This window comes from Salvelinus sp. IW2-2015, linkage group LG4q.1:29 (genome assembly GCF_002910315.2).
Source record: "Salvelinus sp. IW2-2015 linkage group LG4q.1:29, ASM291031v2, whole genome shotgun sequence".
In the NCBI taxonomy this organism is placed as follows: Eukaryota; Metazoa; Chordata; class Actinopteri; order Salmoniformes; family Salmonidae; genus Salvelinus; species Salvelinus sp. IW2-2015.
This window is the reverse complement of record NC_036842.1, coordinates 60,612,638-60,627,909: the sequence shown is the minus strand read 5'-3', so window position 1 is coordinate 60,627,909 and position 15,272 is coordinate 60,612,638. Positions and strand designations below refer to the sequence as shown.

Sequence of the window (15,272 nt, the reverse complement as noted above, 5' to 3'; positions counted from 1 at the left end):
TTTTATTGGTATGGGTATACTTCACCAACATCCTTTCCTGCTTACTGAAAGGCAGACGTAGGCTATACTCTTCAATTGTGAACACTACTATTGCTGTGTCAATTGGCCTACTTCTCTGAATATTCAAGGTATAAAAAGGCATCTAAAGTTTTGTAATTTCATTATAATCTACCCAATAATTCACATTTCCTGTTGCTGCAGGATTATTTTCCTGCTGTGAGAAAATAATCTTCCTTTCCTCTCATCTCTCTCTCTCTCTCTCTCACACACACACACACACACATCTCAGATCTCCTCATCTGCATAGTGCATAGGGTCTAGGGTGATCCTGACTGACATTTAACATGAAACAAACTGTTTTCGTAGAGGGCCGCTAGACTAATTGACCAATATAAAAATGTTAGCTGACATGGGCTAATTAAGTGTGTCAGTGACTGACATAACGAGAAAAACTGCAGATGCGCAACCACATTTTGAAATTGCACTTTGTGTATTCTACTTCTCAACAGTAAATTGAGACTCCCGACTGAATACAAATAAAATAGATGTTTCTTCCAATGAGCCAGTGCTTGAGTATTTAACATATGTCTGTGTCATCTTTATTTTATAGCAGAGAGAACTAATGGGAATATTTGTGCAATCAAAAAGGAATATTCACAAGGTATAGACCACACCTTCCACTGTATGGGTTTAAGATATTTAATTGAATGAATGACAGACAGGAGTTGAGGGATCAACATTACCCACTTTGTATGACATTTGAACTTTGCATGTCACATATTTCTGGATCACAACCAGTCATATCTAGTATCCATCAAAGCAATGCAAATTCAGGTAATATCATTCATTTGGACATTTGCTCAGTACTTGAAGGCTGAATAGAAAAACTCTTCACATTATACCTATTTGAAGGTGGTAGCACATTGCTGTCTAGTGGATGAATAATTGTACAATATAGGGTTTATTCAGTAAATACACTACAATTTAGCCATATTTGAGACTTGACGCAGGATTAATGATAGTAACTTCAACCCATGTCAGATTTAAGAATATTGGAGACCTTATTCTACATACAGTACCAACAAATACATAAGCATAATAATGCATAATAAGCATAATAAGCCCGTCACATTTTTGACATTTCATCCAAAGTGTTTGACCTTAAAATTAAATTGAGCTAAAAACAGGAAATGCTAGCTGAAGTGGTTGGTGACTGCATTTGGCCAGTAGGGAATAGATGTGTAGAGACAAAGCAATATGAAATCTCCTTTTGTCTTCAATTTTATTTTATTTTGGATCACAGGTAAAATGCAGAAATTACATTTACTTTTATTACTGATCAAGAGAAGGAGGGGGTGTAAGGGGAGAGGGAGTTTCTTCAAACAAACCCATCTACAAACATGTATCCACTCTCTCCCACCACCCACATTCCTCCATACAAGTGCCATCTGTCAACTTTTAGTAAAAAAACACACTTGAAACAAATTTAAACATTGAAATAAACCGATTTAATCAAAAGGCAGTTTAATAAGAGTGAGCAAAGTTTATAGTATTAGGGGATAAAGTAGTTTATCTGGCAACATGGGATTGGTGTCCACAGCAAAAGAACTTGAGAGAGAATTAACAAAAAAACAGAGCAAACTAGAATGCTATTTGGCCCTTAACAGAGAGTACACAGTGGCAGAATACCTGACCACTGTGACTGACCCAAACTTAAGGAAAGCTTTGACTATGTACAGACTCAGTGAGCATAGCCTTGCTATTGAGAAAGGCCGCCGTAGTCTGACCTGGCTCTCAAGAGAAGACAGGCTATGTGCACACTTCCCACAAAATGAGGTGGAAACTGAGCTGCACTTCCTAACCTCCTGCCAAATGCATGACCATATTAGAGACAGATATTTCCCTCAGATTACACACATCCAATTTTGATAAACTCCCATATCTACTGGGTGAAGTACCACAGTGTGCCATCACAGTAGCAAGATTTGTGACCTGTTGCCACAAGAAAAGGGCAACCCGTGAAGAACAAACACCATTGTAAATACAACCCATATTTATGTTTATTTATTTTCCCTTTTGAACTTTAACTATTTGCACATTTAGCAATAGCTAAATTGGCTATGCAACATGCCAGATAAGGTAACCAGATAAGGTAACTTCTGTTCATCATTACTTAGTGTTTATTGACTATTAGCCAACAGAAGATATAGCTAAGTTAGCTACAGAAAGTATTGGAGAAATCTGACATTTCTGCAGCAGTTAGCTCTAACTGGGCAGCTTCATCTTGTTGCAAGTGAAGGGACCAACTTACTTCGACTAGCTACTACTATCTAGCATCTAGTGCTAGCTAGCCAACTAGTGCAAGCCAACTTTGTTCAGTTCTTGTTAAGTTTGTGCTATTGGCACGCTAACTTCATAATAAGTTCTGCATGTTAGCTAACATTATTATTTTTTATCTTCTTTTTCAGTCTAATCCTTTCTTTTAGCTGCCAACATAGGCTGTTAAACCCCACCCCAACTCTGTGAATATTCTATGAGGGGGCATGTACTTCCGTGTATGAAAAAAAAAAATCTTAACATTTAATACAATTTGTTGTTATTTGTTTGCCATTATTCCATGTCCAATTTTGACACAATAAATGGGAAAACAAGTCGATTTATGATTTTAGTTTTTTAAATAAATAAAATAATAAAGCTTTTTTTCTGTTTTTCCACTCTTGTTTTGACTCGAAAATCAAAATAAGGAAACGTACACAGACCAAATACATATGTAATTTTTTGATTTCCTATCATTCTAAGAGGAAAATATGATAAGCATAATGAAACAAGAGGCATATGCATACTATATCACATCTCAATAGTAATACTAGTTAGGATGTATGTACATATACACTGAGTATACCAAACATTAGGAACACCTCCTAATATTGAGTTGCACACATACACAATCTATGTCTCAATTGTCTCCAGGCTTAAAAATCCTTCTTTAACCCGTCACCTCCCCTTCATCTACACTGATTTAAGTGGATTTAACAAGTGACATCAATAAGGGATCATAGCTTTCACCTGGATTCACCTGGTCAGTCTATGTCATGAAAAGAGCAGGTGTTCTTAATGTTTTGTACACTCAGTGTATAAGTCCAACTTAGTAGCTACTGCATCAGTAATAGTATGTACATTGGGAGAGTGAATTATTTTCTCCCCAAAAGCTTACAGTGTAGATCTGGGAGCCTGGTCCGGCTGGACTTGATCTTGCATGACTGCGGAGTCAATGGGACGTTCATCAGTCTCTTGGAATGTAGAATCCTCTTCCCCATATCTTCCCTCCAGGATACTCTTGACTACATTGATTACCTTGCTATTGAATACTATTTCCAAGTGGGGCATGGCCCTGAACTCCTTGACATGGACAGGCTGTGCTTGCTTTCCTATCCAACGCTTACATAAACCCATGCTAAGACTGTCCACTGTATCATCCCCATCAGCATACACATAGTCTATAGGGTCTACATTTGGGAACTGGTCGTCATAAATATAGGTAACCGGTGTGGGCAGCCCTACACCATAGAAGCAGTATACCTCAACACCAGGAGGGGGCAGACCAGCTGTCAGGTTTCTGGTGTCTTCCCACATGAACCAGCCATCCTCAAAGTCGATGTCTTTGAAGAAGCGCTGGTAGTCCTGGTGGGTATAGTTGAATGAGGGTGTGGAGATGAAGGCGTGGTCTGCAGGCCATGCCTCTTCAAATGGAAGCATCCAGGGGTTTGTTGTTGTCATGCGTTGCTCCTCCCGGATCTTGATGTTGGATACCATTGGGATGCCATCATTTTCACCTGCAGAAACAATTGTTATCATAAATTATTTTCTCATGGCAATCTTTCATCAATATGTGACTCGCCAAAGTAATCCAGACAAACCAGTCCTACCACCCTTTCAGGAAAATTAAGATGTGGGTATCATCACAAGTAAAATTATTTTGCAATATGTACCGATTACTGTCAATGTGATTTACAGGACAGTAAAAACTACTTCAACCCGGTTATCATGTTTTTTTTAGGTTATGTTATGTTTCTACTACAGGTAAGGTTGTTTCAATCTGTCCACCAGACTTTGACATATAGTACCTGATGCTAGCACTCGAATAGGCTTGACTGCCCCACCCCAGGGTGCTCCAAGTGAAATGAGGCCTTTGATGTATTGGTCTTTCCATGTCTGGGTCTGCTGATATAAGAAGTAGAGGACATAATTGCTTCCCATGCTGTGTCCCAAGAGGTAAAGTGGTTGTTGATACTGCTCGTACATATCCTCAATCAGCTTCTTCAGCTGTGCAAAGTATTCCTCCTGCTCGTCTGATAAGGAGAGACAAATAGGCACAGTCACATGATGAGAAAGCATGTATGCATAAACAATGAATGAGTTGTACTTTTGTTGTACAGGAATGTGATTGTCAGTTGGATGGTGTGTGTGTGTGTGTCCATGATGTCACTTACTTGGAGCTACCCTCCAGTCGTATGGTGCTGCTCGGACAGTCTCATTACGGACATATCCCATGTTGACCAAATGTGTAACCATAGTGTGAAAATAACCTGGAAAAGGACAGGTTTCATTTAATGAAATCATAATCAAAAAGAAAACAATTATAGGAACAGATGTACTCATTATGGTTGTTCTCACCTGACAACTTGTTTGTGTCCAAGAACTCAACAGAATATGTCTGTCCAAAACCAGGCACTCTCACCGTCACCCCTGCAGAATTGGAGGTCTTGCGAGTTGTCCTATTGTATACAATTCTGTAGCAGGAAATATTCAGTATGTACAGAATGTTATTGCATAAGGAAATGATCCCAACCATTAAAATGCCTCGCACTCAAAATCAAACTTGTGAAAATAGAGTTGCGGTTGTATGCTTCTCTCTTCTATTACAGTGCATTATTTATTAATACAGCAATGAACAATTGGCAAATGCTCCCTAAGTGTATTGAGTTAAAATTATTGAATTTATCATAAGATATAAACAGAATTATTTTGACATAGATCATATTCATTCTCCCCCCCACCTTATATTATCGATCCAACAGTCAATCCCAATTGGCATGAACATATTCAGGTCAATCCAAAGTGTGAAAAAGTCATCTGTCTTTTTGTAGCACATCCAATGCACAAGGCTTGGCTTGTCAATCTTGGCCTCAAGCTGGTTTCCTAGGTTCCCAGGTACTGGTCAAAAGTGGAAAAATGTTTGAACTTAGAAGCCAGATGAGCAAGGAGGCAAGTTTAGAACAATGTAGAGACAATCATCACAGTTTACAATAAAGTAGTTTAAAAAGTGGACTCAACAAGGGTAGATGAGAAAGAAAAGGATGACAAGACAAAGTCAACGTAGAGATTTATGTGTTTTCCCTTGTTTCACAACTGTCAATGTGATTTGTCCCATCAAACAGACACAAGACATTGACCAATAAAAAGAATGGTCCACTTCATTTAAGGGCAATTCATTGTAATAATAGTAACACTGTAATAACAACATTTACATTTACATTTAAGTCATTTAGCAGACGCTCTTATCCAGAGCGACTTACAAATTGGAAAGTTCATACATATTCATCCTGGTCCCCCCGTGGGGAATGAACCCACAACCCTGGCGTTGCAAGCGCCATGCTCTACCAACTGAGCCACACGGGACCATGTGGTAATTGGAGTCTGTCATTTCAGGGGTGTAACAACAAATACTTGTTTCTATGTTTGTTACAAATGTTAAAGTTTCCAATAGCGTCCCAATGCACCATATTTCAGCCTGCACAAAACACGTGATAAGTGTAAACCAATTGAACACCGACCAATTCATTGCCACAATTTTGCAATAAAGAGCTGGAGTTTGATGCCCTGGCCCACTGACAAAAACAGGTTTACAAACAGTTCACATAAAATAAAAAGGAGTCGGCAGGGCGGGTGCGGGGTCCCCCTGTAACGGCTGCCGTCGGAAGAAGGTGAAGACCAAAACGCAGCGTGGTAAGTGTTCGTCATGTTTAATAGAAACTGAACACTAAAAAGCAAAACAACAAAGTGACAACCGAAACAGCTCCGTCAGGTGCAACACACACTAAACAGAAATTAATCACCCACAACACACAATTGGAAAACAGGCTACCTAAGTATGGCTCCCAATCAGAGACAACGATAGACAGCTGCCTCTGATTGGGAACCACACCAGGCCAAACACATAGAAAACCAACAACATAGAAAAAAGAACATAGACTGCCCACCCTAGTCACACCCTGGCCTAACCAAAATAGAGAATAAAAAATCTCTCTATAGCCAGGGCGTGACACCCTATACAATACCAGTCAAACGTTTGGACACACCTACTCATTCAAGGGTTTTTCTTTATTTTTACTAATTTCTACATTGTAGAATAATAGTGAAGATATCAAAACTATGAAATAACACATATGGAATCATGTAGTAAGCACAAAAATGCTTAAAAAATCTAAATATATTTCAGATTTTAGATTCTTCAAAGTTGCCACCCTTTGCCTTGATGACAGCTTTGCACACATGGCATTCTCTCAACCAGCTGCACCTGGAATGCTTTTCCAAAAGTCTTGAAGGAGTTCCCACATATGCTGAGCACTTGTTGGCTGCTTTTTGGAGGCCAGTTCATCTGATGCAGCGCAAACAAGATGGGATGGCGTATCGCCGCAGAATGCTGTGGTAGCCATGCTGGTTAAGTGTGCCTTGATTTCTAAATAAATCACAGACAGTGTCACCAGCAAAGCACCATCACACCTCCTCCTCCATGCTTCACGGTGGGAACCACACATGCACGGAACCCAAACCGGCTGCGCGCGTGCACCATCGTGCGCTATTGTGCATAAATGTATTTTGTCCCCCTACACCAAACGTGATCACGACACGCAGGTTAAAATATCAAAACAAACTCTGAACCAATGACATTAATTTGGGGACAGGTCGAAAAGCATTAAACATGTATGGCAATTTAGCTAGCTAATTTGCACTTGCTAGCTAATTTGTCCTATTTAGCTAGCTTGCTGTTGCTAGCTAATTTCTCCTGGGATATAAACATTGAGTTGTTATTTTACCTGAAATGCACAAGGTCCTCTACTCCGACAATTAATCCACACATAAAACGGTCAACCAAATAATTTCTAGTCATCTCTCCTCCTTCCGGGCTTTTTCATCTTTGAACTTATATGGTGATTGGCATCTACACTTTCATAGTATTACCATGACAACCGGCAAAACAGTTTGTCTTTCAATCACCCAAGTGGGTATAACCAATGAGGAGATGGCACGTGGGTACCTGCTTCTATAAACCAATGAGGAGATGGGAGAGGCAGGACTTGCAGCATGATCTGCGTCAGAAATAGGAATTACTTCTATTTTAGCCCTTGGCAACGCAGATACTCGTTGGTGCGCGCGAGCAGTGTGGGTGCAATAATTAAATAACATAGATTCCTACATTTATTTTGCAACGCTCGCTCTCGCGACGCGAGCGGTGTAGTCAGGGTATAATGAACTTATCCTCTGCAGCAAAGGTAACTCTACGTCTTCCTTTCCTGTGGCGGTCCTCGTGAGAGCCAGTTTCATCATTGCGCTTGATGGTTTTTGCGACTGCACTTGAAGAAACTTTCAAAGTTATTTTTCCGTATTGACTGAGATTTATGTCTTAAAGTACTGATGGACTCTCGTTTCTTTTTGCTTATTTGAGCTGTTCTTGCCATAATATGGACTTGGTATTTTACCAAATAGGGCTATCTTCTTTATACCACCCCTACCTTGTCATAACACAACTGATTGGCTCAAACGCATTAAGAAGATAAAAATTCCACAAATTAACTTTTAACAAGGGATACCTGTTAATTTAAATGCATTCCAGGTGACTACTTCATGGAGCTGGTTGAGAGAATGCCTAAGAGTGTGCAAAGCTGTCATCAAGGGAATGTAAGGGGTGCGTAATCGGTGGCAGGGAAGTCAGACGCAGGAGAGCAGTACTTGGTAATAGCAGTTTATTAGCAAAACCCACGGCATAAAAATACCAAGAATAATTGGGTACAAAAACCCGTCGTGCACCAAACAACACGTGCACAAGCACTTACAAATAAACAATCCCACACAAAGACATGGGGGGAACAGAGGGTTAAATACACAACAAATGATTGAGGGAATTGAAACCAGGTGTGAGGAAAAACAAGACAAAACACATGGAAAATGAAAAGTGGATCGATGATGACTAGAAGACCGGTGACGCCGAGCGCTGCCCAAACAAGGAGAGGACCCGACTTCGGCGGAAGTCGTGACAGGGAAAGGGTGGCTACTTTGAAGAATTTCAAATATAAGATATATTTTGATTTGTTTATCACTTTTTTGGTTACTACATGATTCTAAATGTGTTATTCCACAGTTTTGATGTCTTCACTATTATTCTACAATGTAGAACATAGTAAAAATAAAGAAAAACCCTTGAATGAGTAGGTGTGCCCAAACTTTTGACTGGTACTGTATATATTTAAGGCACTCAGTCCAGCTTTCAACTTACTCTTGAAAGTTGTAATAGTAGAATGCACGAGGTGCAATTTCTAAATTGGTCAATGCATTTGGGGCGGCAGGGTAGTGGTTAGAGCATTGGACTAGTAACCGGAAGGTTGCAAGATCGAATCCCCGAGCTGACAAGATAAAAATCTGTCGTTCTGCCCCTGAACAAGGCAGTTAACCCACTATTCCTAGGCCGTCATTGAAAATAAGAATTTGTTCTTCACTGACTTGCCTAGTTAAATAAAGGTTAAAAAATATATGTATGTTAGAGAGCTATTTAGAAATGTCAGCTAACGCTTTTTTAGCTAGATTTTTTTGCCCAAATGTTGGGGGACCTGAGTGAAAAAGTTTGTCGACCCCTGGAGTACACGCTCAGTGTGCAAAATCCAGACATTAAAGATTTCAGTGAACGAAACAAAGTGTTGTAGGTCAAAAACGTCAACACAGGAGAGAGAAAGTAAGTTTTCCATACAATTTGTTTACATTTTTTGGATACATTAATTCTGCGGGACAATTTAGCATAGGCAGTTAGCTAGCGTTTTTTGGATTAGCTAGCACTTTAGCTAGCTAGCTAGTTTTCTAACCTTGACTAGCTAACTAGCTAACTAAAGCTGGCAAATATACTATGATTGCTACTCACTAGCTAACGTTAGCTAGGCTCGATGGTCTTATCTTCCCACTTGACTTTTTCCACATTTGGTTACGTTACAGCCTTATTCTAAAATGGATTAAATAGATATTTTTTCTCATCAATCTACACACAATAATACCTCATAATGACGAAGAAAAAAAATGCATTTTTGCAGATGTATATAACAAACTGAAATATCACATTTAGATAAGTATTCAGACCCTTTACTCAGTACTTTGTTGAAGCACCTTTGGCAGCGATTACAGCCTCGAGGCTTCTTGGGTATGACGCTACAAGCTTGGCACACCTGTATTTGGGGAGTTTCTCCCATTTTTCTCTGCAGAACCTCTCAAGCTCTGTCAGGTTGGATGGGGAGCGTCGCTGCACAGATATTTTCAGGTCTCTAGAGATGTTCAATAGAGTTCAAATCCGGGCTATGACTGGGACACTCAAGGACATTCATAGACTTTTCTCGAAGCCACACCTGCGTTGTCTTGGCTGTGTGCTTAGGGTCATTATCCTGTTTGAAGGTGAAGGTCCTGAGCATTCTGGAGCTGGTTTTCATCAAGGATCTCTCTGTACTTTGCTCCGTTCATCTTTCCCTCGATCCTGACTAATGTCCCAGTCCCTGTCGCTGAAAAATATCCCCACAGCATGATGCTGCCACCACCATGCTTCACCGTAGGGATGGTTCCAGGTTTCTTCCAGACGTGACACTCAGGCCAAAGAATTCAATCTTAGTTTCATTAGACCAGAAAATCTTGTTTCTCATGGTCTCAGTGTCTTTAGGTGCATTTTAGCAAACTCCAAGCGGGTTGTCATGTGCCTTTTACTAAGGAGTGGATTCTGTCTGGCCACTCTACAATAAAGGCCTAATTGGTGGAGTGCTGCAGAGATGGTTGTCCTTCTGGAAGGTTCTCCCATCCCCACAGAGGAACTCTGGAGCTCTGTCAGAGTGACCATCGTGTTCTTGGTCACCTCCCTGACCAAGGCCCTTCTCCCCTGATTGCTCAGTTTGGCTGGGCGGCCAGCTCTAGGAAGTGTCTTGGTGGTTCCAAACGTCTTCCATTTCAGAATGATGGAGGCCACTGTGTTCTTGAGGACCTTCAATGCTGCAGAAATGTTTTGGTACCCTTCCCCAGATCTGTGCCTCGACACATACCTGTCTTGGAGCTCTATGGACAATTCCTTCAAAATGCACTGTCAACTGTGGGACCTTATATAGACAGGTGTGTGCCTCTACAAATCATGTCCAATCAATTGAATTTACCACAGGTGGACTACCATAGGTGATGAGGAAAATGTTTTATTTAATCCATTTTAGAATAGGGCTGTAACGTAACAAAATGTGGAAAAAGTCAAGGGGTCTGAATACTTTACGAATGCACTGTATTACGTGAGACACCCAGCATGTTAACATTATCTAGCTAGTTAGCTACTTGTGTCAACACAAGCACATTATTGCTAGCTGGATAACACAACTAGCTAAGCTTAGCTGGCTATATGCCTAGAAATCATGATGATGAGAAATAGGGGTAATATATAGTGCCTATGCTAAGTTGTTATACATTATTCTTCTCTACCACTGATTCCCACAAGATCTCAGACTCCAGGATCGGAAAATGTTTACAAGAAATAAACGGATGAAGTCAGAGACAGAGTTGTCAATTTCCATTGTTACTTGTAATGTTAAAAAGGGTATAAAAAGACAATCCCATTTTTTGTATTAGCTAGATATCTAGGCTACTCACCACACTATAGGCTACAGATTTGAGTCACCACTAGAATAGTTATTTTTATGTTATTGAGTAGGTCTGTATATCTTAGATTAATAATTTGACTAATTAGATTAAACAAACAATACAAGTTATTATTTGTGTGAAATGTAATGTATTTTTGCAATAAAGTTGACTAAAGTAGAAGCTCATCTTTTGTTTGTAGGTATTTTCATTTGGTAAAAGTAATAAGTAATTATATAGAAATTGCTCATGGGTAACTATAAAGTTACACTTCACTCCCTTACGAAAATAGATTGCAGTTAGAGTGCAGTATAACTCCAGTATTCTGCAAATACTGCATCCCCCCCTAAAAAAAATTGTGCTGCAGTAATTTTGCAGTGTAACTAGCGACAACCGTGTCCTTATGCAGCTATTACAGATACTCTGTTGTGTACTAGTGTGTTTATTTTCCCACTTGGATGGTGCTTCCAGAAGCCTTGAAATAAGGGCCAGGTTGTCAGGATAAGTAATTTACTATATAAAAGTACACATTCATTACAAGTAAGTAACCCTCAAGTTACACTTCATTTTAACTATCTAAATTCTGTATTACACCTAGTAGTTACATTTTACTTATGCATATATTACATGTACTCTGTGGGTACTAGTGTGTTTAACCTCCCAATTGGATGGCGCTCTCGGAAGCCTTAAAATATGGGCCAGATTGTCAGGATAAGTAATTTACTAAATAAGTATACAATAATTACAATAAGTACCCCTCAGGATACACAAGCTATATCCTGTGTAACACCTAGTAATTACATTGTACTTATACAGATATGACATGTACTCTGTGGTGTACTTGTGGGTTTATCCTCTCACTTGGATGGCAAGGAGGTTCAGGTTGTCATCATGGATTATGTGCACATACATTACAAGTTATTTTTGTATTATAATGTGGAATGACACCCGTATGGTAGACTCCAGTCAGTGAGGTTGGCCTATATCTGATCTGTTATTGTAAAGTAAATAAAGTTAACCCAGATGCTACACTTTTGGGGGGCAAGCAGCAACTAGCAGCAACAACATTGAGTGGAAATTTTGAAGAGTGCACATTCACAGGAGGTAATTAGAGCCTATTGAGCCTCCAACCTTTGTAATCTCGGACACCCATTTGTCCACAAGAGACTACAACCCTGTGACAGTTATTACTGAATCAGATGCAACTCAGAAGAAACAAAACACTACATTTGGTGAATTTAGTGGAAACTTGCCCATTAGTAACAAGCATGGTAACAAGCATTTGTTGTTACACCTCTGTAATTACAGACTACAATTCCCACCAGTTACATTTTGTTATTACAGTGTAACTATGAGTTATTACAATTAACTACAAGACTTGTTACAGTGTAATTACACATATAATTACACTGTAATAATGACTCCTTAAAATGAAGTATTACCAGAACTATTCCTGAACCCCAAGGCCCCAAATTATTTAATCTCCAGACAGATATAGGCTGGCTGTCCTCCCATTATGCTGAATTAGGGTATGCTTCTTCACCCCAGCCAATGCCATTAGGAATCAAATATATATCCCTGGCCCAGGACCATAGGATTCACTTAGCATTCACACCAACACCTGCAGATACCATAGAAAACGGCCTGGAGCTGGCGTCAAGTTCCAGACAGAAAATCGACCAGTCTTGTGAAATACATTTTGGACTTTCAGTATGCAAGAAAGCCAACTGATATTACAATCACATAAAACATAAATCGAATTCCATGACAAATAACACGGTGCAATAGGCCTATCACATCACAGCAAACTAATCAAGAAATAAAAACGCTTACCTATAAGAACCGGCGGAGTGCTATTGTTTGCCATTTTGTTTTGAGGTTTGGCACTTGGTGGGAACACCACATCGAAGAGCCAAAATCCAGCAGATTGCTGTAGCGCAATGAATACTATAAGGAGCACGGTACAGCAGTGTGCATATCCCATTCTGTCCAAATCTTGACAGTGTTGTCTTGTCTCTCACTAGGTCAGGGGGAGGAGAACTGGCCTATTAATGCTGTGCGTGAAAGAGGTGGGGCGCGAAATCAGAGGGAAAATGTGAGGTCAGTTACTCGACCATCGTTAGACCGCACTTTCAAAGCGCTTCTCACAACAGGTATAAATAACATCAACATGATGCGCATCTGTCCTTCTATAAGAGCAGCTGTGTGCTTCTACCGTGTAGTAAACGTAAAAGGCCGACGGGTTATAGTTTAACTGAATTTATATGGAAATGTAAGCACACACACACACACACACACACACACACACACAACACACACACACACACACACACACACACACACACACACACAAGGACAAACACAACGTGTAGCCTACCACATACCCAATGCCCTATTGATTGTTGTACAAGTCCCATTCCGTCAAGGCTGTTTGCACTATGGTACCAAAGTAAATTATTAATTACAATCCGGCATTTAGAGATTTCTATTGATTATACCAAACGAAAAATGTAGAAGAAAAAAAAGTTAGATTGTTTTCTGAATATCATATTTTCATTATCATGCAATACATGTTTTGGCTTTTTACAATGTTATATCAAATATTGGCCTGTTGATATAGCCAATGCATTTTTATAGAGGCTACGTCTACAATTAGCCCTTATTATAACCTACACACAGAGGTTAAATTGGGACGGGTCCCCCTGGGCCCAAGACCTATATGACCCAAATGATAGCCATGTAGGCTGAGCTGAGACCCGGAATCTGCTTTGGTTCTTTGAATTATATATTGAAAAATTATTGTCCACATTAAACATTTCCACAGTCAAAAAAACGAGTAAACAACATCACAATTAGACAACCCCATGGTGGAATAGTTTAACTATTCAATTGTTCCGCCTGTCGCGTTCAATCCGAGAAAATAATATTAATCTCGAGGGGCATTCAAATTGCGAGTGCCGCACAGGGGAGAAATATGCATACCCAGTCATCATTGTACATTCTTAATGCAGTCGCAGGGAAACACACTTTTCAAAGCAGTTGTGAAGGCCACTGTTAAAAGAGGAGGATCACGGAGCTTTCTAGTGTTACTCGGCTACACTTATTTCTTAAATCCAATAAATTAGTTGGCTAAAATGCACCATTTTAGAACCTGAGTTTTCAGCAGCAGCATGGTTTATTCGCTCCCCGATGGCGTTGAATGCATATGGAAGACCAGGGCTAAATGTAACACGGGTCAGCTGTAACAGGTCGGCCTAAATGATATTCACAGTACATGATCCTTGGTTGGCTGAGTGCCAGTGGAACGTTATTTTTTGGGGGGACATTCAAGTAATCAATATGTTGCTAACTAGCAACAAGATAGCCTAAGGTTTAGACTTTAGAGTTCTTATCTAGCTAATGATTAGCCTAATAGGGTAAATGCAGATGGGAAACCCTCAAGTCTATTTATTTATAACCACGATGCTTCATCAGGTGACAATGAGTATTGTTAAATAGCACACCTGCCTGGTAATATGGACCAATATGTTAATGGCCTCATTTCTGGAGGTGAAATTATATTTTAGATGTCAGCATCATTTGTATTTTTATTCATTTTGGAGTAGAATGTCCTTCAGAAAAGTAACCTGAACTGATCTTCTCACAGTCATTCACCCCCCAAAANAAAATTGTAGTAAGGCTATGCCCTTTCTTGTGGAGATGAGTGGTTTGGTTACTTATTATTTTACTTTTTAAATTGTTGGCCCATTTTTTTGTTACATGTACATTCTACACACATTTTACATACATTGCATTTTTTGCACAGTAGTTCCATAGCAAGAATAGAGTTATTTGATATACATTACATCTGGATAGATAGTACTTAAACACATTGGGTAACTTGTGGTAAAACGCCACCCTCTTAAGGGAAATGTCTATTTTCTGACAGAAAAAAAGCAACATTTGGTAAGATTTACAGTGCATTCGGAATGTATTCAGACCCGTTGACTTTTTCCAAATTTTGTTACGTTACAGCCTTATTCTAAAATTGATTAAATAACTTTTTTCCCTCATCAATCTACACACAATGCCCCATCATGACGAAACATCATTATGGGGTATTTACATAAGTATTCAGACCCTGTTTCTATTGATCATCCTTGAGATGTTTCTACAACTTGATTGGAGTCCACCAGTGGTACATTCAATTGATTGGACATGATTTGGAAAGGCACACGCCTGTCTATATAAGGTTCCACAGTTGACAGAGCATGTCAGAGCAAAAACCAAGCCATGAGGTTGAAGGAATTGTTTGTAGAGCTCCGAGATAGGATTGTGTCGAGGCACAGATCTGGGGAAAGGTACAAAAAAAT

The 15,272-nt window shown here is 39.6% G+C and overlaps 1 protein-coding gene across 1 annotated transcript; it reads right to left on the bottom strand.

The window, feature by feature from the left end:
* Positions 1-685: 685 nt before the first annotated feature.
* Positions 686-13,150, bottom strand: lcat (lecithin-cholesterol acyltransferase). The gene is made up of 6 exons (XM_023985235.3): positions 12,754-13,150; positions 5,058-5,214; positions 4,675-4,790; positions 4,491-4,586; positions 4,125-4,349; positions 686-3,833 (listed from the first exon to the last, which is right to left on the bottom strand). The coding sequence occupies exons 1-6, from the start codon at positions 12,902-12,904 to the stop codon at positions 3,211-3,213; spliced, it is 1,368 nt and encodes a 455-aa protein (XP_023841003.1). The 5' UTR covers positions 12,905-13,150; the 3' UTR covers positions 686-3,210.
* Between the last annotated feature and the right edge of the window lie 2,122 nt (positions 13,151-15,272).

Bases quoted from the DNA above. Each gene is read 5' to 3' on its own strand.
- lcat (XM_023985235.3), bottom strand. From the start codon at position 12,904: ATGGGATATGCACACTGCTGTACCGTGCTCCTTATAGTATTCATTGCG. The intron at 5,215-12,753 runs GTAAGCGTTTTT...ACTTTTGACCAG, and splicing joins CACTCCGCCGGTTCTTATAG to TACCTGGGAACCTAGGAAAC. The intron at 3,834-4,124 runs GTACTATATGTC...TTGTTTCTGCAG, and splicing joins TATTCGAGTGCTAGCATCAG to GTGAAAATGATGGCATCCCA.